At 39.1% G+C, this 26010-nt stretch overlaps 1 protein-coding gene across 6 annotated transcripts in view; it reads right to left on the bottom strand.

Moving 5' to 3' along the window:
• Positions 1-26010, bottom strand: part of osbpl8 (oxysterol binding protein-like 8) — a 91540-nt gene that overhangs the window by 46476 nt on the left and 19054 nt on the right. For 2 of the 6 annotated variants that reach the window (XM_084909785.1, XM_084909791.1), the window contains one exon: positions 16893-16990. In XM_084909785.1, coding sequence (XP_084765911.1) covers positions 16893-16937 — 45 coding nt within the window. In that variant the 5' untranslated portion in view covers positions 16938-16990. Of the gene's footprint in view, positions 1-9218; positions 9334-11936; positions 12252-16892; positions 16991-25425; positions 25479-26010 lie in introns of those variants that run through there. The other 4 variants (XM_084909786.1, XM_084909793.1, XM_084909789.1 and 1 more) reach the window with 4 other exon arrangements.

Genomic DNA, 26010 nt, shown 5'->3' with positions numbered 1-26010 from the left:
AAACCAAGCAATGTCTGCTGCACCTCCACTGCAGTGACTCTACTCACAGGCCTGAGGAGGAACGTACTGCATATCCACTGACAACAAGATCTGCAATGAGCTAGTGCTGGTGTATTAATGTATGCAACACGTGCATCATAAGATGTCTAAAATCCTTCACTAAAGTAGATGGATCTTAAAAGCATGGACATAGATATGTGTACATTTTACTGTCAGTGATAATTCCCATCATTAGAGAGAATAAAAGTTTCGAACCCATCAGCCTTATATTGCAAGAGAAAAATCATCATCATAATATTTTCATGCGGGTAGTGTTTCAGTTTCCACTGACATGTTAATCAAAACAGATCTCAGATGAGTTGAGCAATCACAATTTTGTGTGCATGATCGCAGACGCACATGTAATACTGTAAGAATCTGAAGAGTTCTCACAGTCTGAAAATAAAGACAACATTGGCAGCTATTGCTGCAATAGCTTACTGTGTTTGATTAAGGCAAATGCAAATAAAAAGGTAAACTCCCTATGACAGCTCACCTAGTTTGATCCCACTGTGGTCTGTTCAGACCTGCAGGCTCAAACACAATAGATGTGCAAGTCAAGCCTGTACTTCAACCTCAGCCGCCGACATAACTGGATGACACCAGACAACCTTGTTTGAATTAATGAAGGAAACAAAGACGGGGGCAATGTTCAAGGTGTCCAGCTCCCTTTTAGAGGGGGTGAAAAGCAAGGTGACATTTTACTGTCTGACTCTTTTCATCTCGTTTTCATTTCAAAGCCAGCAGCTTGCTGTGCCGATGACATGACAAACAAGGACACTGCAGCAGATGCTGTGAGAGAAAACTGAAATACATTTTAACCACAGACACAGAGCAAAGCATCTGGGCTTTTTACACTTTGCAAGAAACGATTTTGAGATTATTAGTCTTTAATAAATTAAATCAACTTTCAGATAACAGTAACAGTATGTGGTTAAAGTCTGTATAGCCAAATATCCAACATTTAAGGACTTGCGTCTGGGGAAGAGGCACAAACTCAGAGACAACCCTAATTTTGTCCATTTCCACATTTATTCAGAACAAACCCAACTCCTACATAAACAGAGGCAGTGTATTAAGAACACTCAGGCTTATCTACACAACGCTGGGAAACAAATGCTCATCCATATTCATACAGCTATAAAAGGTGATGATGTAACTACCTAAACAGATTCCACCCAATCAGAACGCACCAAACCTTCCAAACCTAGACAGGAAACATGGCCCCAAACCCCGTCTCTGCCTGTGAAAGGATGGAGTGCTAATTCAGGATAAAATGCCATGGCATATTACATAATGTTAAAACATCACTCGCAGCAAGTTCTGACCCAGTTTCTTTTTAGCAGCAAGGAAAGAAAAAAATACCAACAGTTTTTTCCCCTATATCTGAAAGGCACCTTTAGTTACTAGAATCAAAATACAGCCTAAAACTCTTCTGTGTAGTCAAGCTATAAATATCCTGAAAAAATCCACAGCCTGTATGTTAGACGCCACGAAGGTGTTTGTCACTGAAGAAAGACACAATTACAGAGGCTAAAAATCTCAATAGGGAGCGACAGAGACAGAGCTGCAGGTTTCCAGGTGCTAGACTGCTGCTGGATGGCTGAGTCATCACTGCCAGCTATTTTTAAAGCTCCACATAGCCATTGTTACTGTATGACACTTTTTGTTTATTTTGTATAAAAGCTGATATTTTGAAATGTCACATGCACAACTCATGTCTGTCGATGTGTAGCCTTTATATTGCATTTATGTAATATATATTTATGTTGCAAGTGTAACATGTGGCTCTAAAATCTCTTATGTTCCACTGTGTTGTGATATAGTTGTGATATCAGGCCATGGCAGGGTATTTACATAAACTTGTCCCGTTCATACTATACTTAACAATTCCTCTTTATACAAATATGCTGGTTTAGCTCAATAACACAATCCAGAATTCTAATCCTCTTGATTCAGCTAATATGTTATCAGACAGAGGCTTAGAATTAAACAGCACAGCACTGATTTATAATTGTGTCAGCAGGAATAATATTGTTAAGATTTTAAAAGTACTGGAGATTACTAAAACTAAAACGTCTCTGAGCATTTCATAAATTCAACTGGACCATTAACATACATTCACATTTTATTCGATTAAGAACGAGCTTAGCAATCGAAACTGTGAGTTTCTCCATTTGAATGTTATGCTTTTGTTTTTTTCAACAGCATTGTGCATGCTATTGCAGTGCACACACGCACACACTCCCACACAGATAGGATTTCTCTAGCCCCGATAGCAGGACCGAGCAGAGACTGTCCTTTTAGCTCCTTTTTGCTGTCCACTGCTCTCCACTCACCAGCTGCCTCATATCCTCAAACCCAAACAGTAAAGCTGTGGGCTGTAAAAGCAAAACAACAAGCTGAAAGACATCAAAACAACTGATTACTAAATAATTACTAAGCACGCCAAACCTGAAGAGCTGCAAACAAAACTCATTATTTAATTTTCAGGAAAACCACTGCATGGTTAAGACATGAAGTGAAGAAAAACCTTTCATATTAGCCATCACAGCTAATATGGAACAGCAGCTGTTGTGACTCTGGCTTAATCACTACTGTTAGATTAGAAGCTTTGCCAGCTGTGTATCAAACTAATGGTCGCGTTCACACTTATACTACCCATATTGCATAGTGTATATGAGCAAAGGAGTTTCGAAATGCATGTGCTAATGTGCTTTCAGCACTTCAAATAGTTTACTAACTGAAGAGTTCCTCATAAAAAACACCTCACCCTCTTTTCCCAGAACTGGTACTGTCTATAAAAACCCTCCCTCAGCCAATAAACTGCAAATAAAACTCATCATTTATTATCAGGAAAACCACTGTATGGTTATCACATTTCTTATTTGTAGACTCTGCAACTGAACAAAACTAAACAGTCTGGGAACCCAGTGGTTCTTAGTTCACTGGTTAGTTTCTTTAGCCAGTAAAAACCAAGTCTTAAAACCCATTTAAGACTTGGTTCAGCAAGTTTTTCTTTTTAATTTAATTTATTTTATTTATGGATTTACCTTATCTATCTATCTTATGTTTTTTATTCCAATGTAACAGCACTTTGTGTCACCTGTGGTTGTTTTAATGTGCTTTATAAGTAAAGATGGATGGATGCAGTATATCAGGAGAGTGAACAGTTCAAATTTTGTTGTAATGTGCCAGTCATCATAGTCAAAGTCATCACCAGACAATAGGCAGTGGTTTCAAAATTTCTGCTCTCCACACAGACAGCATGCAAACCAGTTTTTACATAATGACATTAAGATATGCATTTTTAAAAGATTAACCTCATACAAGCTGGTTCATGCCAAGCCCTATCCATCATAGACTGCTGTATGAAAGAATGTAAATTCAATTAAAACCTAATTCCTGACGTGATAAGCACTAACTGAAACCTCCTGACGTTCAGACACAGAGGACAGCAGGAACAGCACTGGAGCTATTTAGACTTCAGGTTCTGGGAAAGTAGAAAAACACTCCAACTGTATTTTGCTTAACAAATGACCAATTTGTTGATTAGCAAATTATATTTTTTTAATGAATTCATTAACTGCTCTAAAGTAAAACTCCCTGAAGGGAACAACCTAACAGGTTCAGGGGTTTTCTAGTAGACGTACTGATGGACGGTAGAAAGAGTCCTGTTACATTAAACATCAAAGCAACACCGAAGCACTTATTCTAATAACAGGTTTGTTTTGTCTCATAGAATGATTTCAAAAGTGACTTTTTTTTCAGAATGCAAAGCCAATTTCACTGGATAGTTACAAAGTTAGAAAGTGCATTCATTAGATCTGCTTACACTTAGTTTGCTCCTTGTTTACAATAAAGAGGTTTCTGGGCTGCCTCAAGTGATTGATGGAAGAAATATCTGCATAAAGAGGAGCAGTACAATAAAATGTTACATCATAACAGAGTACTTCACATCTCATTTGTGCAATACACTGTTTATAATCATGTAAAATATTCTAAGCTGCAATCTAATGAAACTCAAATATCCCTTCTGCAGCAGTCTTAGTGTGAAACCACTGCAGGCCAGCACGCAGTCCTGTCAGAGTATCTTCAAAGTCTGGCACATCCGTCAGAAAGTCCCTGGCTAAAGGCCGACTTCAGAGGTAGAGAGCTACAGTATGGGATGGTGCTCATGGGTGCTGACCAAAGGGTGGCTTATTTACAACTGGAGTGGAACTACAGCAGGCATCACAAATGAAACGTCTAATGGTATGGGCTCACAGAGATCTGTATGCACTGGCCAAGATACTGCCAAAGTAAGGCAAGAGCCAAGCCCATAACCTGAATTTACAGGGTGAGCCAAGGTATTTATTTCAGTAAAGAGGGAGCAACCATCATGCAAGTCTGTTAAAAAGTGAATGGCAAATGTTTTGTTTCATCTGTGTCAATTCCACAGAATAACCAAAAGCAATTGGGCAGAGTGAATGATGACCGTGCAGAATTTCCTTCCTGGTCAATGATGTAATCGGAACATCGCTGCTAAAACTAGTCCGTTTTTGTTTACTGCACTTGATTTCCACATGCTCAAACACAGGTGTATAAACCTTCTGTTTAATGCTTTGGGAGAGCTGTAGGTGTTAGGCTTACATACTAGAAAGAAAGGTGTGGACAAAATGATGAACACTGCGTGCTGGGATACAGTACCAATGCAGTTTGAAACCTGTTTAAGTCGGTAGCTTTTCACCCCTGTGATAGGGAGCAGGTGTGGAGACCCACAGGGCTGCCTGACAGTGAGGCCTAGTCTGCTCCTGTTGATTACCCTGCTGAAACCAAGCCGTGTCATTATGCCGTCTTTAAGTACAACTCTGTGCCCTGGAAATTCTGATATAGCTCAGAATGAAATACATGCTCCTCTAATGCCTTGCCCGATGCTAATCATGTAGTGGAGCCAAGCTTTCAGACAGATGTAACAGAAGCTGCTTAGAATGGCTGTTGTTAAAGTCTGAAACTGTGGACTACAGCAGACGGTGTGTAAAAGAGACCCAAAAAACAAAACTGGGGATAAAAGTTCTTTGCATTTGGCACTTTGAGGAATGTAAATATTAAGCACAATGCTGCTCTAGATACAATGAGGAACACTGGAACTCACTTTTTGATTTTCTATTGATGCTACTGAAAGTATTCAAATTAGCTACTAGCAGTTCCTCTTTGCAATGGCTCCATGAATATAGACAGAACTACTGCAGGAAGTTCCAGAGGTTATGTTGTTTTGGAGATTTATAACTGATGGACACTGAAAATCAATTTTGAGACTTGAGTTATTCTGATTCTAAAAACATCATTAAGTCAGTGTCTTAAGATGTGACTGTGTTATGATTCAGAATGAGTCTGACTTTTGACTCAGTCTTCCCCTCGCCTCAACTTTGGCAAAAATCTTTCCGTCCACTTACAAGCTACAGTTACTGCCTTATATTATATGAACTCAGTGATGTAAAATAACAATTGTACGCCAAACAAATGCTTGGATCAGTGCAAACCTGACAGCTTTACGTAGTTTAAGTAGTGACAGTGTTGCAGAACGAGTCTCTTAAATGTTTGCCATTTTTAGTATTTTCTCAATACTCCATTTAAAACACTTAAATTGATACTTAGCAGGCAATGGCTTTAAATATTACTTGATAGACAGTAATTTCCAGATGGGCAGAAAACAACAACTGGCTGATCAACATAGCTTTAAGTGCTGCTTCACTGTAAATGTTGTTTATGATAAAGCAGAGTTTACAGTGTAGACTGCTGAATATATTCAGCACACCACTGGATTTTCAACATTTTTTTAGGGTCAAAATTCGATTTCCACACAAAATAGCATGCCTTGGAAGATGCTCAATTGCAATTAAATGTAAGCTTTAACTTCTACTCGAGATAAACTGAAGTAGTGTGTGACACAATGGAAATTGGAAGCAATGCAGGGTCAGACAGGAAATCCATACAGAGATAATTCTAAGCAGAAACACTGGAGCAAACAGGAAGAATCCCAGTGCGTTTCTGGTCATCATCCTGTCTCTCCATTCCTAACTCTAAGCCTGATAACAACCCCTTATAGGTGTCGCAGAAGTAAGTAGATTAAAAAAATATTGGTTTTACAATATAAAGGAGTTTATACAATCATGTTGGGAGATGAGGAGGGAGAAATGTGAAACCTGATACAGGTGATCAACAGCATTTCATGAAATTGTAGCATTTCATCACGCAAGTCTTTAAAACTGAGAAAGTGGGGGTGACTGGGTGGATTTCACACAGAATGGAATCTCAGTTTTATCAAGCCCAGAGCAGCAGGGAGGTGAAAGGGAGTTCTTATGATAGATCAACATAACCAGCACCAATTGATTAGTTAAGTCCTGTCATGGAATACCTAGTTCTTCGCTACCTCAGCATCTTAAAAATCAGTTGTTCCAGACACAGGGTAAATTATTGAAGTTATTAAAAAAAAAACCCAGCACATCACAAACCTGAAGGAGGGTGAGGCGGACATAACTTCATAGGCCTGTTGAAAGTTGACTTAGGTAAACAGCATTTCTGAAATTGACCCAGTTCCCCTTCGTCACAACAAACGTCCAGCACATTTCTACTAGCAACCACTAACACTACCTGCTTCTTTGTAAAATGAAAACGCCCCAGGACAAAAATGTAAATACAGTTTGGTAAAGTGCCTTACAATGTGAACAATGTAAATATCAATATTTATGTTACTGTATCAGGCACCATGGAGCCCAACTTGCATTAGCCATATAATACTAGAATTAGCAGCTCCACCACTAGCGTCCTGTGTTTTTCACAGATGAGAGCAACATCATTCGGCATGACCAGTTTGGTGGTACGTCAGTGATTGTCTGGGGAAGCATATCCATGGAGGGACAGCAGCCTGACTGCAGGTATCGGGATGAAATCTTGAACGCACTGTCACACAATACACTGGGCAGTGTGTTCTGAGTTACTCCTGGACAATGCCTGACCTCATGTGGCTAGAGTTCCTGGCAGTTCCTGGAGAATGATGGAATTGATACTTCTGACTGGCCCCAATTATCGCCTGACCTAAATCCAACAGAACACCGGGACGTTATGTTTCAGTCCATCTGATGCTGCAAGGCTGCACCTCAGACTAGGGCTGTTCGATATAACGATATATATCGGATGACGATATAAAAACGTCTATCGTTTCATTTTACGCTATCGTTTGTTTCGTGGTGTCGCAAAATAAACTGTTTACGGCAATATTTTTTCATGGTTTTGATGGTCACTGTAGTGGCTATATTCATTTCTTAAAGTTCTCTCTTTCTCTTATATTTAATATAACCACAATATGGACGGACAAGCACCTGCTTTTATGCATTGTCGTTAGCAACAACGACGGTAACAGCATCGCGTGTCCGCTTGTTTATGTTCCACATAAACCTTTCACAATAAAGCTCAAGATCCTGTTGAGACTTTTCAAAATAAACTGAATCACATGAAAGAGCAGATTATTTACGGATGAGAAGTAAAAAAGAGCCGCCAGGTGCTAAAAAAAATAAACCTTAGACTCAAACGTTAGAACAGGCTTTTCCCTGCAGCACGCCGTGTAATAAATACTCACAAAGAAAACGGCGTCCGTTACAACTTATGTCTAAAAATGTATAGTTTCATGCATCGGCTAAAACACTCGACTCCAGCTACATGACGCACAGCTGGAAACACTTCCCGCAAGTCGAGCTGCCCGAGATTCACAGAATTTACAGAAAATGTTACATTTTTGTGATTTATATCGTTATCGGGACGATAGAATTCTTATATCGGGATATGAGATTTTGGTCATATCGCACAGCCCTACTGTTCAGGAGTTCAGCCCTGGTCCAGATCTGGAAGGAGATCCCACCAGACCCCATCCATCGACTCATTAGGAGCATCCCCAAATTTTGTCAGGCATGCATACAAGCACGTGGGAGCCATACAAACTAGTGAATACTATTTCGAATTGTTGTTGTGGCCCACTGAATTTTCATTTCCATCAAACGATGTGGCATCCTTTAGTTCCTCAAACATTACACTGTCCCATTGAGAATGGGGAGAAAAAAAATCAGCGTTTTCCAAGAGTTTCTTTAATTTTTTTGATCAGTGTATTTATCTGATAACGCAAGAATTTGAGTGATTTTGGGATTGGAAAGTCACTTAAGACCTCTGTGTAATACTCGCTAAATGCGCGTTCACAATTCATTCTTTATCCTGTTTCTTTATTCTAAGATCTGGCTCCAGACACCAGCAGCTGTTCAGAATGAACAAGCACAGGGCTTGGCCAGTACTGTCAATCTGATTACACTCACTCCAGTCCTAGCTGCCTGCAGCCCTTGGATAGCTCCAAGACTCCCGCAGGGCTTCTTTTGGAGGGGAATATAATTAAACAGAAACACAATCATTCCTGGAAACCACTGCTGTTACATAACTCTAGTGCACCAATACATAATTGGGTAATTTGCCTTTAAATGAGACACACACATGGTCAGACAATTAAGAATCTGGTCTGCCGTTTCTGCTGTTAATTGATCTGACTTAAAGAAAAAAAATGCTTCATTGTGATCTCATTGTAGGCCTCATTAGGGTTTTAATTGGACTTGAGAGGGTTGCATTAAGGAGCTATTATGCTGTTATAATGTAGTTGTATTCCTGCCTGTAGCTTGCTTGCAAGCAACTAGAGTCAGCCCCCCTCCCATCATTAGGCTTCAGTGGATCCATGCTTCAGCTGCAGCAGCCGTCCTTATTCTTACACTTGAGAAGAAATCTGTGAAGACACATACTGAGCCATCTAACTCTTCATTACAGCTCCAACAGAAGCAATACAATCTGAGTTGGCTGTACCCACAGCCCTTGAGCAAAGCACGCCAGTGAGAGTTGGCCTTCATTCAGTGACAACACACTAAGTAAACAAACAGAGTGGAAACAACAAGGCAGGCTCTGTGTTTTTGCGTGGAACCTTATCACAAACAGTTACATGTAGAGCTTCAAATTACTTACTCTTACAGCAGCAATAGTTCAAAGAAACAAAGCATCTTCTAGATCAAAGCTCTTCTAAAGCGACACTGTGATCAACTGTAACTGCAATCAACCCAGCAGACACATATGCAGTGTTAAAGTTCACTTACAGAAACAAAGGAAATGCGTACCATGTGTCAGTCAGCAGAGGGATGTGAGCTTGTCGCTGCTACCACGTCTTGATCGGACTAAACCTGGTACAACAAGCCACTGAGCACAGCCCCGTCTCTCTCTCCCACACACACACACACAAACCAAACACTAAAGGGAGGAGACAAGGCAGCACCGAGAACAAGCATGCAAGAGAATTTAAGCCTCTCTACGATGAACGCCGTTTCCTCTCTTGGCCAGTCCTTTTCTTCCTCTTCTCATCGCTCACAGCCTTCAGTAAAATTCTTATTGTCCCACTCAAGCATTACATCGCAGGCATTTATTTACTGTGTCATGAGTGCTTTTATCTATCCTCAAAAGCACTCATGACTGTCTCTCTTGATATCTCACCTTCCATCTTCACAAAAAAACATGAAACAATGTTTTTACTCTCCGTTTTACAACAATGCAAACATGTTTTTCAGTCCAACATCATCTGACTGACACGCAAAGCAGCAAAGCACCCGTACAACTGCAAAAACAAGGAAGTAGGCTGTCTTCTGTTTATAAAGGACTGAACTGGCAGCCGCAATTAAAACGTAGTGCGCTGAAGCAGTTATTGCAGAAAGGCGTGCATCCCCTCGAGCGTGGCTACTGTAACCACACGGCTCTTCTGCACCAATAAACCAAAGTGCCGATTTCCGAAGCCATCGTGGAAAATAACCCCAGAGGAGGACGCGCACACTCCAGTTTTAGTCTGATTGCAGTGGCATCTTCAGTAAGCGCAAATAATCTGCAAAACAAGACTCAGCCAAACAGCTTCCACGCCAGTCTCATCAGCAAACACATTTAGACTTGTCCAGTGTCCCATGAGGTCTGTAGCGTTTACTTTATAAATACTTCAACATCTTTGCAAGTAGCCTAGAAGAAGGTTTCAAAGGTTCAGCGATGGGGGAAAAAAAACAAAAAACCAGTGAGCAGTAGCTGCTGAACAGAGCCTGTTGTGGTTCTCATCTAATCTGTTGCTAGCTAGCATGTAAACCTTACTGGTGACAGGACAATATAACGTGGGAAAAAACAAACTTAATGTGGGTGGAAACTTAGATGTGTCAGCAGTTTTCCCCCCCTCTCTTCTCTTTGGCAAGTCACAGTGCTCACAGGCACATTTTTATTTACAGTTTTATTTACAGTTATTTACAGATATACCAATGTATCTGTTACATATAATATAATACATATAATATGCTGAATAAACCTAATTTCTGTTTACTTAAATATATTAAAAATAACATAAAATTGAATTACTTTTGATTATCTTGAATTTATTATTAATTATTTACAAATTAAGTTAACAGGACTTCAGAGTACTTGTATTACAACCCCAGGTACTACTACTTTACAGTCATCAGTACAGTCCACTCCCCCCTCTAAAAACGTTTATAACTTTCTATTTTAACAGTTCAAACACCAAATATATCTTAAACGATCATCCTAATGAAAATAATTATCAAACATTTTAGCTCTATGAAAATTTAAAAAAATAAAAAATAAAAAATAAAAAATCAGCAAATAGGCGAATTATCCGAGTTACGTTCCACAGAAAAATCCAGGAATAGGTGAATTCACGAATACTGAACCGCAAATCGATGGAGGTCGCTGTACAATAATAAAAAAAAAATTAAAAAAAAGATGGCTTCTTCCTCCTTCTGTACTCTCTGTACCGCTACAAACTGAATGCATGGATGCTACATACACATGTTAACACAGTGTGCAGAGCATCATTCTTGTGCTTTTAGAACAAAAGACAGCATTGCTTACTAGTGTTAAGATAGTATCAATAACTACCAGCCTGTCAGGACTCAACTGTCAAAGACTGGTTGGATCGGTGGTTGAAATTCTCCCCATTCCTCCACATACCTCTCTGAGGGAAGATAGGTGAGTCTGTGTCTAAGCATTTCTGAATTAACACCAGCCCAATACGGTGATCGGTCACCTACGTGGAACTGAAAAGCAATTAAGGACTGAACTTGTCTCTGTCTCTTTTCACATTTGATACAGCACTATTTAGGGCACATTCTACGTGAAAGACCATGTGCCACACTGTGAATGTCTTCCAGGAGAGAGAGACGTGCAATTTATTAACCCAAAGATGTGAGGAACTGAAAAAGACTAAATTAAAGTGAGAATACATCTGCTCCGAAATCTGGAAATAACCTTTCAAAGAAAAGTGGTGCACATGAATAAAAAAAAAAGCTCTGTCATAACAGAGGTAGCTGATTGTATATGTTGGTAGTCTTAAGGAGGCAGTCAGCATGTAGCCTGCTGGGAGAGATGACTGTGATTCATATGTCAGGGTTCAAAGTTATTTTCAGCTTCACAAAAAACGCCTGTTTCTCTCACTTTGCAGTTCAAATAGTGGAAGCTACCAGAGTCTTACGCAAAGAGCATGAACAAAGTCAACCAGCTCTATCGAACACACTCAGACACGTAAAACTCATTTGCAGCACTGGCCATTAAAATTAGACCAAAAAGTTCATCTGCAGACAGCGTTTTCTCAAAGAAGAAACAAAGCACTCATTTATACTAGAGACAAGAGCTGCACTGTTAACCCATTAATATCATTTAAGAAATCTGGTTTTACAGGGTTTTTTTACTCTTTTTTTCTTAAGAAATGTTCAGAGATCGTTTTTAAAAGAAGCAGATTTTCTGTAACCTGTCAGAACACTACATTACTTCATGCTAACAAAGCTATTTCTTACCTGACAGTTTGCATCAAAAATAGAAAAAGTTTGAACAGGATTAAGGAGTAATAGTAGCTCCAAAACTACATGCAGTCTGTGGTATATGTTCAGCTGTGTTATCAAAATTCACATCTTAGACAAACACAGATACAAACCACTCGCTAAAGAACTCAGGAAATGACTATATAGGAAATAACAGCCCTCAGTACAACTTACTACTTACTGCTAAACTCTGCTGAAAAGCTCTGTTTGTCAGCAAACTGCGTAAGAAGGCCTGACATAGTGAAAAATACTCAACTCAGTATAAAAACAGACTGGTTAATGCTTCACATAAAACTATGCGAAAAAAATGTCTTCAAACACAGATATGACACACGAGAAACTGAAAAAAAGGTTATGATGTATTCATTTAAGTCTAATGAACTCTGTGAATCTACTGCTAACAAATTTTAAGCCCAAGCATTGATTCAGCATCTGGAATACTCAATAGTGAGATATTTTTTCCTTGCATGGGTCGTCTACCAATGGGAAGGTCGGCAGATCGATCAACGGCCCTTATACGATTTGCCCTGATGCATCCATTGGAGTGTGAGTGTGTGTGAATGTTAGATAAAAGTGCTTATATATATAAATATATATGCACTTTGAGTGCTCAGAATTGAGTAGAAGGCTGCTATACCAGTAGCAGACCACTTATTTATAAGTAACCTTCAGTTCCTCTGATTGTTTTTCCACTTCACTTGTTCTTTGTCTGTTGAAAACAAAGGCTATAATTTGCACTTCAGTGGTCATAACAACAGATTTAACAATGGATAGATCTGTAAAAGTGCCATGTATCATATGTGACACTACACAGGACTGCGAGGACAGCTGCCTCTCTTCTAGCATCATAACTACAGCTCATGAGCAGACAATCAAGTCGAGGAAGTCGATACTCCAACAGTGGTGTTCACCTGTTTGTCAGTGTGCACACCAGCAAAGAGAAAAGGGAAGCTTTATCAGTTTAGAAATCAGCTACAGCTGCCACATCATCTTTTCAAAGTTACTGTTTTTTTTCTAGCTTTCAGTTTCAGTTTCTGAGGTCAACGCTGTGAAAGATGAGCTTGCTTTTCCTGTTTACTTTAACCAGTTTGTTTTAGTGGTGACAATGTGTTTAATCAGCCCACGCTGTCACCTCTGCTCTGTCAACACCACCCTCATCTACACAGTGATGCTTACAAAGTAAGGCAGCCTCAGTTCCTCACTCCCCAAGAGGAGCCTGAAGCCAATTTTCACCTCTGGTTCCTTGAAGCCTCCTGTTGCTTCTTCCTCCTGTGACATTATGTGGCATTTTTGATTTCAGTACAAAGAGTCTCTATAAGCTCTGCTAGTTGAAATCTTTTCATCAGAGCCTCTCTGTTTATTTTGCCGATACCTGGGTCAAAAGAAATATTCCTGACTATTAGTCTGAACAGTGTTCTGAACGAAGCATAATCTGACTTTGAACTTGCATTTGAAGTCAGGGCTGTGGTAGGCAACTTTCACAGCTGAAAGTTTAAACAACTGAAGGTGCTGTTTACATAGGTGCTCATTCCCTTAACTTACCAAAAGGCTTTTTTTTTTTTCGACTGGTAGGAAATTTAATCAGTGAAAAGCTTCAGGATAACCTAGAACTGCTAATGGAATCTGAACGTAATGTTACTATCAACCATTTTCATACATATAGAAACTGGAAAGTGTTTCCATTGTGCAGCTAGTATCGGTACACTAATGTTCACTAATTGCAGTCAGTTACTATCTGATCATGATAAGAGACGCATACTTGCTGGTGCAACATAATGTACCACACAGTATATGTGACAGTGCTAGTGCTATGCTAACCAAGTTCTCCCCTGAACACCCTGTTCCCTCGAAAGTAGATCAAAGTGGTTCAGCGACCGTGCAGGGCTTCCTGACAAGCATGAGAAGAGTTCACTAAGGGCTTACAGCATCTGCAGATTTTTATTATCAAAGTAAGAAACAGGGTGGAAGCAATTTTGACCTCAGTTATATCCATACATATTCACGTTGATACAGGCAATTTACTATTTATGTAGAGAAGAGGAGCAGACACTTTTGTAACTGCGCTGTAAAGGGTTAATGTTACTCTCTCCCCCGTGTAAACCACTGATGGTGACTGAAAAGATGAGTCCAGGGGGTACACTGCCCCTTACCCAGTGTCAGTTAAAGAGAGTCTCCAAAATTTAATTGTTCATAATTCAAACCTCTTTGCTTATTACCTTACAAAATGGTGAGATGGTTTTTTCTTTAAACATTCATGTTGGAGTTGGCCTAAACTTCTAAATTGTGCATTCTAATTGGCAACTAAGAGGCTCAATTGTGGGGAAGGATTGGGGAGTGGTGCCATGCAAAAGGGCATGAAATAAATGAGCTTTTTCTCATTCATTTCAAATACCTTAGCTGATGATCTCTGAGCCACAGATTCTCTTCTTCTACCTCTGAGCTACCTCAAACCCATTGTTCAACTGCATAATGGTTGTCTTTGTGCCTTTTCACTGCTGCCTATTATGACCAGCAGGTCACCAGTGCTTTCATTTCAGTATGTACAATGTAAATGACAGCAGACTGGATGACGGTGGATGTTTGAAACAGGAGGGGGTGGGCTGCCATAAACATTCCTGAAGTGTCTCCTGACTGTGAGGATGTCAGAGTTAAGGGAGAAGCGGCAGACACCCGGCATGCTTCCCAGAGCCTTTCATCTCGGGTTGGGAGGCACCCTTTTCAGGAAACAGCGGGATGAGCCTGCAGCAAAGTACATCCCACAGTTTAAGTCTCACACCATTCTGGCACTGTAGTCACTTATAATGTGTGATGAAGTGATAACACGCAGCCCCAGAAGCTCAACAAAGCAAGTTTATGCCTAAATCCCAGAGTAGTACAGATTCATTAAATTAAATTCACTTTTTAAAGAACAGCAGTTCAAAGCCAATATTAAAATATGGCTTTCAAACTAATTTATGCATCAGCAGTTTTATTATGAAGCCCCTAAAACAGGCTGTGAGAAATTAGCTTGGGCTACTAACAGCGACTGAAGGTTATCAGAGCTCACTCCCACTCTTTGCAAGAATCAGAGAAGTAAGGAAGGGCTTTTAGCTCCGCTCCCATTCAGTGGCATTGTGTTTCACTGTATGTGGAGGCCTGTGGGAGAGAGAGCCTCCACTCTTATCACCCCAGTTATCTGCAATCATAATTGCCCTCCTACTGGCTGCAAAAATGGCTGCTCAGGATTATGACTAAGGTGAAATGAAAGGGCAGAATGAGAACAGAGGATAGAAGGGGTGTTTTATGAAAGGGGGGGGACGCTAGCTACCTGAGACTATTATGGAGATACAATTTTAAGTGAGAAGTTTCATTGATTTTTACTGTCTCTATCAACAATGATCTTATCCTAATACACCTAACAAAAATATGTTTATGCATATGACACAAATGTATATGCATATATTTCTTCAAGCTGTGACTGGATTTCACCCTGCTTTCAAAATAGTTACTAGAAAGTTACTAGATTACCGGACTGTGATGATCTAACATCTGTCCGTTAACTAAAGCTGCAGTTTTAAAAGGCCCAGCAAATAGCATGATAATGTTTCAAGGCACACATGCATTAATATACACACAAAATATCGTGGAAGATGATGTGTTCTGAGCGCTTCATGACTGTATCCTCAGATGAGAGCACGTTTGATCTTCAACATCTGCACCCAGCACACCACCTGTAGGTTCTGTTTTTTGTTTTGTTTTTTATAATGAAAGCGTGTCAGCACTCCATACCTTGTCACCCTTGCCATATTTGAGTCCAATCATCAAGAACAAATGGACTGGGGTTCCCCTTTGACACGACTGTATATGAATTGAGTTTTACACTGCAATAACAGAGTATGGCTGTCACAGCTTCCCACAGTACAAAAGAACTTGCCTCATCTTAAACATTTCAGAAACTATTGGAACTGGATTCAATTTCATGCAGCTCACCATAAATAACACAATTACTGTGTAACATATAAAATATAATAGAATTACTGCTTAGTGCACAACATCTTTGGGGGAAAAAATATCTAAAAAACAGCTGTTTGCCAACCAAACAGCTTAAATCCTTTGGCACTTGACAAGTAAACACGGTGCTGGCTTTCATGTGCTTTGAACACATTTTACAAAGAACTTAAACTTAACGTCTCCCTGGATGCATTTATACTTTAACATCTAATGTTTAGATGAACCTGATGATGTGTGGCTCGTAGTACCTTTCTAATGTCCTAAAATCTCTCCTCCAAAGAACATTCATCATCTAACTTGAAGTTTATATGTTACATGCTGCCACTGCTTTCCAGCTTTTTTATTTTATTAACTACATTTCTGAATGTAGACCCGCTGTGTGCTCTGTTAGGAGCAAAACAAATGAAACTATAGACATAAACATATTTTCTTCTCAACTTTAAAGCTGGATTTTTACTTTTCTACTTTCAACAAGGAACGCCCAACAGGAAGTTGCAACAGCTTTACATTGCAACACACAACAAAGAACAAGAACTGCAGATGACCGTACCCTTTTCCTTTTCAGTAGCTGAAATCATGATTTCTGTTTGTTGAGGACATTTTAATGACTCACATTTGTGTGACCTTTAATCAAGTGTCAGTTTTGTTGAGCCTGAAAAGTCTGTGGCAGGCTGGTAATATTAGCACCTTACGCTAAGTGTAAATTGTACTTTCTGTCACATAGACCAAGAAAACAGTGAAGCTTAAAGTTAAGGTCACTTGCCAGATTTGTAATCTTGCGTGTGTCAGTTGCTTGCCACAATGTCTGAAAATATAGCACTTTTACATACTTTATTGTCCTTATTTATATTTTCGGATAATAAATCACATTAGAAATTTCGCTTAAAATGTTAAAAACACATGCCTACCCAGAAAAGTACCCACTTATGCATTATGACTTACCAAAGTTTTCTCAGGTTCCTGCTGGGACTCAGAGGAGGACTCCATGGTTGTGTCAAACCAGAGTTAGGCCTGTCAGTGCTGCTCTGAAGACTGCATATCTGTGAAGAAGAAGATGAGATCAGAGACAGGAGGACTTTACAACAAGTGTACTAATGTGGACATGTGACTAAAATTCATTTGGGAGTTTAAAAAAAACGGAGTATTTTGAAAGCAGTTATTTCTTTCCTTCATTTGCATGTTTCTCTAAGTGTCCTTTCACCTTATGTGGGAAGGCTAGTTTGCAAGATTGGACTTATTTTCCGCATCATGCCTACTCATTTTTTACAAGTGAGAAAAACCTGGTTGTGATGGCCATATAGAAGCAGAACAAAGGCTCTCTCTTATTTTTGCCATTGTATTCTAATGAATCGGAAACCTCCTCACCATCCCCCATTGCCCTTTCCACCCAAACAAGGGTGCTATATCTCCAGGCCTTCAATAAACAGCCTGTTTCCAATGCATGCGGGGGAGGATGGAGGATTAGCTTTTCTTTCAGTTCCCTTCCTCAGAGAGCCCTGAAAAATTCATCCTTTCAATCCGTCTTTTTCTGTCTGCCTTGAGCTTGTTTTCCCTATAGAAGTGTTGGAGCGTGGCATTGTTTTTAACCTTAATCTATCCAGGGAAAGGTTGTGCTGGTTACCACTTAGCTGCTCCACTGGACCAGATGGGGATTTACTCAAGGGTACATCAGTAGAGTAAGTGTTGTAATGTACTCTTTGGATTTACAGAAACTGCTACTGCTTATATATTTGTCAAGGAGTGGGGCAAAATATTGATTTGGCAAAATATTGTGAAATGTTACAAATAACAGTGACACATGATTTGAATAGATTTGCTGGAACGTATGAGTGTTTCTAAATTTCTAGACCACGTCTCTACATCAACCCTTCTTATGAAATTAATGAGGATGTGAATAGAAGTTAGCTAACTTGCACAGACATTATTTACATAAAAAAAACTGATATCAAACTGTGTGAATAATGTATGATTCTGTTGTTTATTTGTAGGGTTATTTATTCTTGTTCATTCCACAATTAGTGTACTGGATCGTGCATGATTGACTTGCTTTGTATTGCACATTGCAGAATAGTAGTATCATGACAACATTGTTATCATTGCTTTCTATGACACCCAATCCTGATATTTAAAGTGGTGGGAGTGGGTTAAAGTGTTTGTGTGGGTGGTTTTATTTTATTTATTTATTTTAGCATTTAACTCATTTAGAGGTAAAAAGTATCAACAATAAGTATCTATACTTATCCACCAAAAACAAATATGTGATTGATGAGGTCAACAACTGCTGTAGCAGTGAAATATTTTTTAAAAATTGTTGTAGTAGATCACATGACTAGATGCAACACTGACATTTTTAATGACATTAATAAAAAATGTAATTAATATGGACTTGTCTAACTAACTCTTATCTGCAATTCATCCCTAAATGGAAAACCTTGATATCAGTTTGCTTTCCACTTTGTCACTGTATCCATGCAAAATATTTAAAAACAATAATAATAAAATAAAGTCTTGCTCCATTGTATTCAGCTGTGATGCTACTGTTAGTTAAATCCTGAACATCAGTCCCTGAACAAGCGAGACCATCTGGTTAATTACACCACGTTTTTGGGGAGATGATTTTTTTTTTCTTTTTTTTAAATATCAGTCACTTACACCGATTGCCGTTTTATGTTGATATGTTAATGTTATGAATCTGTTGGCCCCACCTGAAAGAACACCTGAACACACTATGGCCAGTGAGACACACTCGTGAAATGTTTCCGTTTTTCTGAAGCATAGCCCTCTTTATAGGCTGATGGTCATTTTAGAAAGTATTCCTTCATTAATAAGAACTGATAGGGTTTTCACAAAGTTTGCTTCATTATGTGTTTACTTTTTCGCATATTTCAGACCAGAATACAGAACAAAATGACTGAGTTTGTATCAGAAGTTAGTGAGGGTGGTCTCTGCCTATGCAGCAACCTATGGAAAGACGCCAAAACTATTTTAATGATTGTCAAACCACATTTTATTGATATATACTGAGGTATCAGTATATAGGGAAGAGGTCATCAAAATATAGGGGGAAAAGACTCAGATATATTTTATTCATAAAATTTCCCCCCAAAATGACATATGACAGAATTTTAATTAAATCCCCATATGTGGACATCTGCAGTCAAATCCATTTTGTTCAGGATGTACTGCAGAGTTTTAGCAGCAGTACATGAAACGTCATCGCACACACCCGCTATTCAGAATGTCCCAGGACAGACAGCACCAACCATCTCTTACAATTCTGGGTTTTATATTGTTCCAATAGCCAGTGGGTGACATCATCCATAGTTACAACCAGTTATACAGTCTGTGAGTGCTTTAAGGTGGTTTATTGTGGCTTTATTGAGAAAACTGTCTGATCACATTCTTAACTGGATATATAAAGGTTAAAGATTACAATTTGATGTGTCCCTGCCTGAGAACAGTAATCAGACCATTCATCAAGAACAATCAAAGCTCAAAAGTGTGGAAAAATGCCTTCTGAGGACATAAAAGGACAGTTTCAAGCCCAACGTTAGTGAGCCAGATTAGTGAGAAACAGAATTGTGTGTAGGAAATGTTCAGGAAATCCCAAAGGCTTTCAAAAGGTGGTGCACTGCTTCATTACAGGTAATATCATAAGCATAGAATACAATTTTATTTGACCCAATTAACCACTTCTCCACATAAGCCAGCAGTTTTAGATAAATAATCACAGACTAAAAAAAGTGTTTTTTCCTACTAACATTTTGGCAAAGTCAAGTGAGCGGCTGCCAATTTTAAACCACGTTTCCTTATGAAGGTGCCAAGAGGAGAGATGTAAAAAGTACCAGGAAGGAAGGACGTAAGGAAACGCAAATAGTACCCAATATCAGACTGAGGACAAGAAAACAGCCAGAGTACAACACGGTCATTAAATCCCACCACCAGTCGTTCAACCAATGAGACGCTCCAATGCTTCGACAGCCTCAGTTCCAACCAGCACACACACTTCATGTGGCCTCAATTCTCAAGGACCCATCAAGCTGAGACAGATGCTTTCCACTCGTTGTCAAAGTCAGCTTTAGAAATCAGCACATGACTCAGCTGGGAGCAGCAGCTGAGGTAGGAAGAATTATTAGAAATATCAGAATGTTTTATAGCAGTGTGTAGGAGGGTTTTTTCTCTATTGTGATGATTGCTAACACTTACTGCTATTACATAGTCTGAAGCAGTAACAGGAATGATGACAGAATTTCCCTCTGGGGTACATAAAATGTCAAATACAGTTGGCATTTTGACACTGACTTACATTTTCAGTTGATACATTCTCAATTCAACGTATGCCTAGCCCATCTTGGGATGATTAAATAAACAATAGCTTTTTATTTGCCCTAGATTTGTTCATGTTGGGCCACGTTCAAGGTTCAAGGTTCTTTATTTGTCACATGCATAGTTATACAAGTATAACACACAGTGAAATGTAGCCTGACACGCTCCTCGACATGTGCAAAAATGGGGGGGGGGGGGGGGTAGAGGAAGAACATACACATACATATATATATATATATATATATATATATATATATATATATATATATATATGTGTGTGTGTATGTATATATATACACATACATATATATATATATGTATATATATGTATATATACACACACACACACACACACATTGGGTGAATGTGCAGTAGTAGCAGCAAGCAGGTGAATTCTGTAATACATTACATCATTATACTAACTACTTTTTGTTTTGTTTTTTTTATATGGTGAGTTTGCTGGAATAAGGAAGCCACATTGTTAAATATGAGCAAGTCCCTGTACCTAGAGTAACCTGGTGAAAGTGGACAACGGGAGAATTTGCACTGTGGCACTCAGTGCATGGTTACTCATGGCTATGTAAAAGCTGGCACTATAAAGAATCCCCACCCAATTTCAATTTTGCATTAGTATTCTTTCTGCTAACAATACTTGTTAACAGTATTACTTACTGCCTGATAATTATTATTATCTTCAGTTAACAGCATGTCAAATTGCAGATTTATTAGAGTCAATTAATAAAACAGAAGGCACGCCAATGACAGGAACTTAATCTTCTGCTTCTATTTTCTGGACTTCGTCATATCCTTTGCTGGCACTTGTTTCAGTTGGACCACAGCAGTCTGTGAGCAAGGAGCTATGCATCATTGCCAAAGATAGAGGGCAAACACAGAGGGAATCCTAAAATTGTGGCTTGGCAGCGGGCCCCAAAACAAAGCCAGAAATACTAGTAGGGTTGGGTTTTTTTTCCCCACAGACCCCCCAAAAATGATAGTGTTGCATATTTTCAAACACTACTGTTGGTTTTACAAGGTACTTCCAATATGATGAGGTTCTTAAAGAAAATCACTAGGATGAAATACCACTGATGTCCTTCATAGTTGGATGTGTCCCTCATACAGTGGATATGACGGTACAGTCATGGGAAAAAGAACATTTTCAAAAGACTATGCAGTCCTGTTCTTGAATCGTTTCTTTCCTAGTTCTTATCTTGTAGATTTGCTGCTGTGTTTGCATGATAGTCTCATTTGACTCTAGAATACTAGAGTTCATGGTCAACTCAATAACTGCAAGGTGCCCTGGTCCTGTGGCTGCAAAACAAATCCCAATCATTACCCGTGGTCAACATGCTAGGCAGTCGGCATCAGACATTTGTGCTGATGTGCTGTGTTCAGTTTTTGCTGTGGTGGCAAAACATCTCTACTCATCTTGTCTGGTTGTCCAGATTCAACCTTGCAAACCTAAGCAGTGCTGACATCTTCGTTTTAGAGAGCAGAGGCTTTCGTCTAGCAGTTCTTCCAAACAAGTCATATTTTTCAGTACCGCTTCTTTTGCTTCTTTAATTTCTAAACATTGCACCGTGTGACCTTTGGTGTAAATTTCCAATCCCAATGTCCCAATGCTAAGCTGGTTGTATTGATGTTGCTGTCCACTGTCCAAAGGTGAGACAGCTCTCTGACATCTGGTGAGGCACATTTACACTGCTGTCACTGCTGAATACTTGGAAAATGAATGCCAATGGTTAAGTGACTCATACAAGTCTACCATGCTAGCTGAGAGAAACCATGTGACTATGTCATAAGTTGGGTGCTGATATTTTAGAATTCAAACAGCAAACTACAGAACAAAAAGTTTTCATTTTCAGTTTTTTGATGATGGGTTTAATCGCTCCATTATTTAAAAAAAAAAATTGGATTCACTGTTTGTTCATGATAGTAATGCTTTATCAAAACCTTATTGTTTAAATGCTCAAAGATTCAATTATTCAGAATATAAAATACATATAAACAGGAAAAATACTAATCCATGAAAAAAAAAAAGAAGAAAATAAGAAAAATGGCAGATGTAATTTCTGGGATGGCAAATATTGTCATCTGCCATCCCAGAAAGTGATGAGGCCTGTGTAACATCGTAGACTCAGCTGTTAACTCATATTGCACAATAATAAATCTGAATAATTAAAGCAGTTATAGTATTTCTGGAGCAGACTGGGGAGGCTGTCAACCTTTATTTTTAAGAAAGACATTTTTGAGCAATAACTGAGCAAACAAATCTATATCGAGCTGCAAAACATATTTCAGCTTTACAATAAAGCCTAATTTAGCAGAAATACAACAATAAAATACAAATTAGTCTAACATTACGAATAGGGGTAAATAATTAAAACCTTTTACTACAATACTGTTATTGCCAACAAAGTGGTATAATTGTGAAATGGAGAGGGTGGGGGGCAATGATTTAGGAGAGTCCAATTTACCCGCACAATCCACCAATACTAAACCAGTCTGTCGGTATTGGAATTTATCAACCAGTAAATGCAAATCGGAAAACTACATTACTGACAGCAAAAACAGTGTTGATACACAGTTTGGTCTGTAACTCTCCTGTAGACGAGACCTATGCCCGAAACTCTACAAACACAACAACAGAGTTGGGCAAAGACTAAATAAGTAAGTAAAGAATGGTGCACAATAAATGTCAGGGGAGTTTACATTTCTTGAATTTGGAAGGGAAAAAAAATATCTGCAAATATACTGTTAAACCACCAAATATTGGTATCGGGATTAAAAACCCTATATCAGTTAGACTGCAATATAGCGCGAGTCTTAGTATCGTGGGTTGATAAGAAATGAAACCTCTAGCAGGCTAACAGCTTTGAGTAAAGTACAATTTCTTATTGTTTAGATGTTTCCTGTACGAATCCTGTGTATGCACCGAAATCATCAATTCATCTAAATAAACTACTGGCACCTGCACCGACTCCACAGGTGCCATATACATCATTTGGCTAAGGCATCCAAACAACCAGCAATTGCTAATAAAAGTCATCCAGCTGCTCAACTGTTATTGGATCCAGTGTCTTAATCTCAGTGAACCTATATTATTATATTATACTATATTACTATATTAATTTGAATGCACCCTTTATTACAATATTACACACTAATTGCTGCTTCACAGTAGTAGAAGGACTCCACACTACTGAGAAATTCAGTACAGACATGTTGAACTCTGCACACATCAGCTTTTTAAAGCTAAAATAGCCCAAGTCTGTATCAGACTGAAAGAGAACAAAATCATGTAGGCCAAAGAGTGACTAACATTAAACATGTAGGCACAGGCAAATGAGAATCCAGCACTTCACTCGGTCATTGTTCTTCCCCTTAGTGAGAATAGAAATACTTAAAATTCTGACAGTGTACCTGTGAAAATACAGAGAATGAAAGATAAAAAGCAGCATCTGTATTGGGTTATGAAACTAACAGTAACTTTGCACCAATAAATATCTGTCAGCCTTTCCTGTAGCACAGATTAAATCTTATCCATAAACAAAACCAATCTGATAAATATAAGAAGCCTTTAAATAGCACGTCTGTGTCCACATTTGAGTAGCTTAAACTCTTTTAAAGGTTTGACTCTAAAGGATGCACAAGCAGATCTAACAACGAAGAAAAAGACAGGAAAATGGTGTTTACACCTCAGGTTACTTGTCTTTAAAGAGTCTCGGTATGCACTTTCAGTTTCTGTTAAACAGTTTGTGTCACCGATGTCAACTTTAATACCCATTTGTCTGACACAGTCTACGTTTGTCCCTTAAAGTCCTCAAAAGGACAAGTTCTGAGTATGCAGTAGCAGCACTACTGAGTTATAAGGTCCATTAAGTTAATTTGCACTTGCTTTACCTTTATGTTAAGATAGTAGTCTGTGATACCATGGGTGCAGTGGGTTGCATGTTAGGACAGACAAAAGTGCAAAGAGAGGATGCTCTCTAGATTGTTAAAATAAATATCTTTAAAGCCAACCTGAATCTTTCAATAGATGAACAGACATAATCCGATTTATGCCAAAGTGCCTCACACACACAGACACACACACACACAGACTCATGAGGTGAAAATACCAGCCACTCCATCACAGCTAGTATTCAGAGCATCCAGAGCTGTAACTTCACTCCAGACTTTGTCCTTTTTTTCTTTCTATAATCATCGCAATTACTCGTGGGAGAAAAACGTGGAGCACCATCATCAAGTGTGTGTCCTTGCATGAATAAAAGGCTTCTGGATACAACAAGGTGACTCAGCATCAGTAGTATAGATTTATCTGCTCTGTAACAGCAGCATGTGGATGGGAATGCTAAAGAATGCTCCTAGAGTGTCAAGGAGACTGTGGTGACCTCACAGCGTTAAGTGTGATTATGGGAGAAACACTGCAGCTGCCTCAGTCTGGCTCATAATAGGCAGAATAAACCATCCCTGCTACAGAGACATTGAGAAAAATCACAGAGAGAACAGAGCCACGAATCCACTACTGAGCTGCACAAAAAATGTGTATGACGCATGCAGCTTCAGTCGAATAATGTGTGTCTGTTTGTGTGCGATACCTCTTGCATAACAGAAACAGGAGAGATGATATGAGGCAGAGATGCCGGCACATTCAGCTTAAGGTTGCAATCATTCTACAGTATATATGGAAGGATCACTAGGGAACAGACATCACTAGGGAAGTGCAGAGGCTACAGAGATGAGTGATAACCTTGTGACCCTAGAATAACCTTTAAAGAAGAAAAAAAGTGCAACCTGAAGATCCTAATCATTGTTTCTGCATGATCGCTGCTATCATCTAAACGTGGAAAATCATCAGCTACCTCTATTCTGAAACTGGACAAATTCTGAGAAACTAGCCTGGTATCAGACCACGTCATCAAGCTGTAGTGAGATGTGACCTCAGTACATCAGAATCTGATTTTAACAGAGCCATTCTACATATACAGAGATAACGAGATGAGGTTAATACACGCAGGAACATAACAGAATACATTTATCCTCGTGACATGCAGGTAAACTGAAACGGACAAGCACACAGGGAACCACACCGATGCAGCATGCACGTGTGCTACACGATAACAGCGGAGCTGAATGGAGGACCTACCTCATGCGGCTCGCGCAGCAGAAAGCACCATCGCATTCACAACACAGCTTCTCAGAGACGGAAAGAGACGGAGAGAGAGAGACATAGAGGTGACATCACCATATTTCTCTCCCTCTTGCTCTGAAATGTAGGCTATTGCTGCAGGGCTGCCGGTGTCAGCAGCAGAGCAGCAGTGAGAGCTCTCTCTGTGTGTGCGTGTGCAATGACAGAGAAGAAGAGTCCGCTCTACGGAAGCTTCAACTGCTGCATGTGAATTAAATATACTCAAGGGTCACAATACTTAATACCATTGTATTAAAAATACCTGTGTAAGATGAGACTGTCATGTGATTATATGCTCCTATGGAAACGAGTGCATCTGAATCAACTGAAAAGCAAATACACAAAATCACAGGTACACCCAGTCTGACTCATGAACATTCACTATCCAGCAGGTGGCTGCTACGTTTATTATTATTATTATCATTATTATTATTATGGCTGTTCGATATAACGGTATATATCGGATGACGATATAAAAACATCTATCGTTTCATTTTACGCTATCATTTGTTTCGTGGTATCATAAAATAAACTGTTTACGGC

Source organism: Perissodus microlepis, chromosome 17 (assembly GCF_051167445.1).
Source record: "Perissodus microlepis isolate ML-2025 ecotype Zambia chromosome 17, ASM5116744v1, whole genome shotgun sequence".
In the NCBI taxonomy this organism is placed as follows: Eukaryota; Metazoa; Chordata; class Actinopteri; order Cichliformes; family Cichlidae; genus Perissodus; species Perissodus microlepis.
This window is presented reverse-complemented; position numbering and strand designations above follow the sequence as displayed.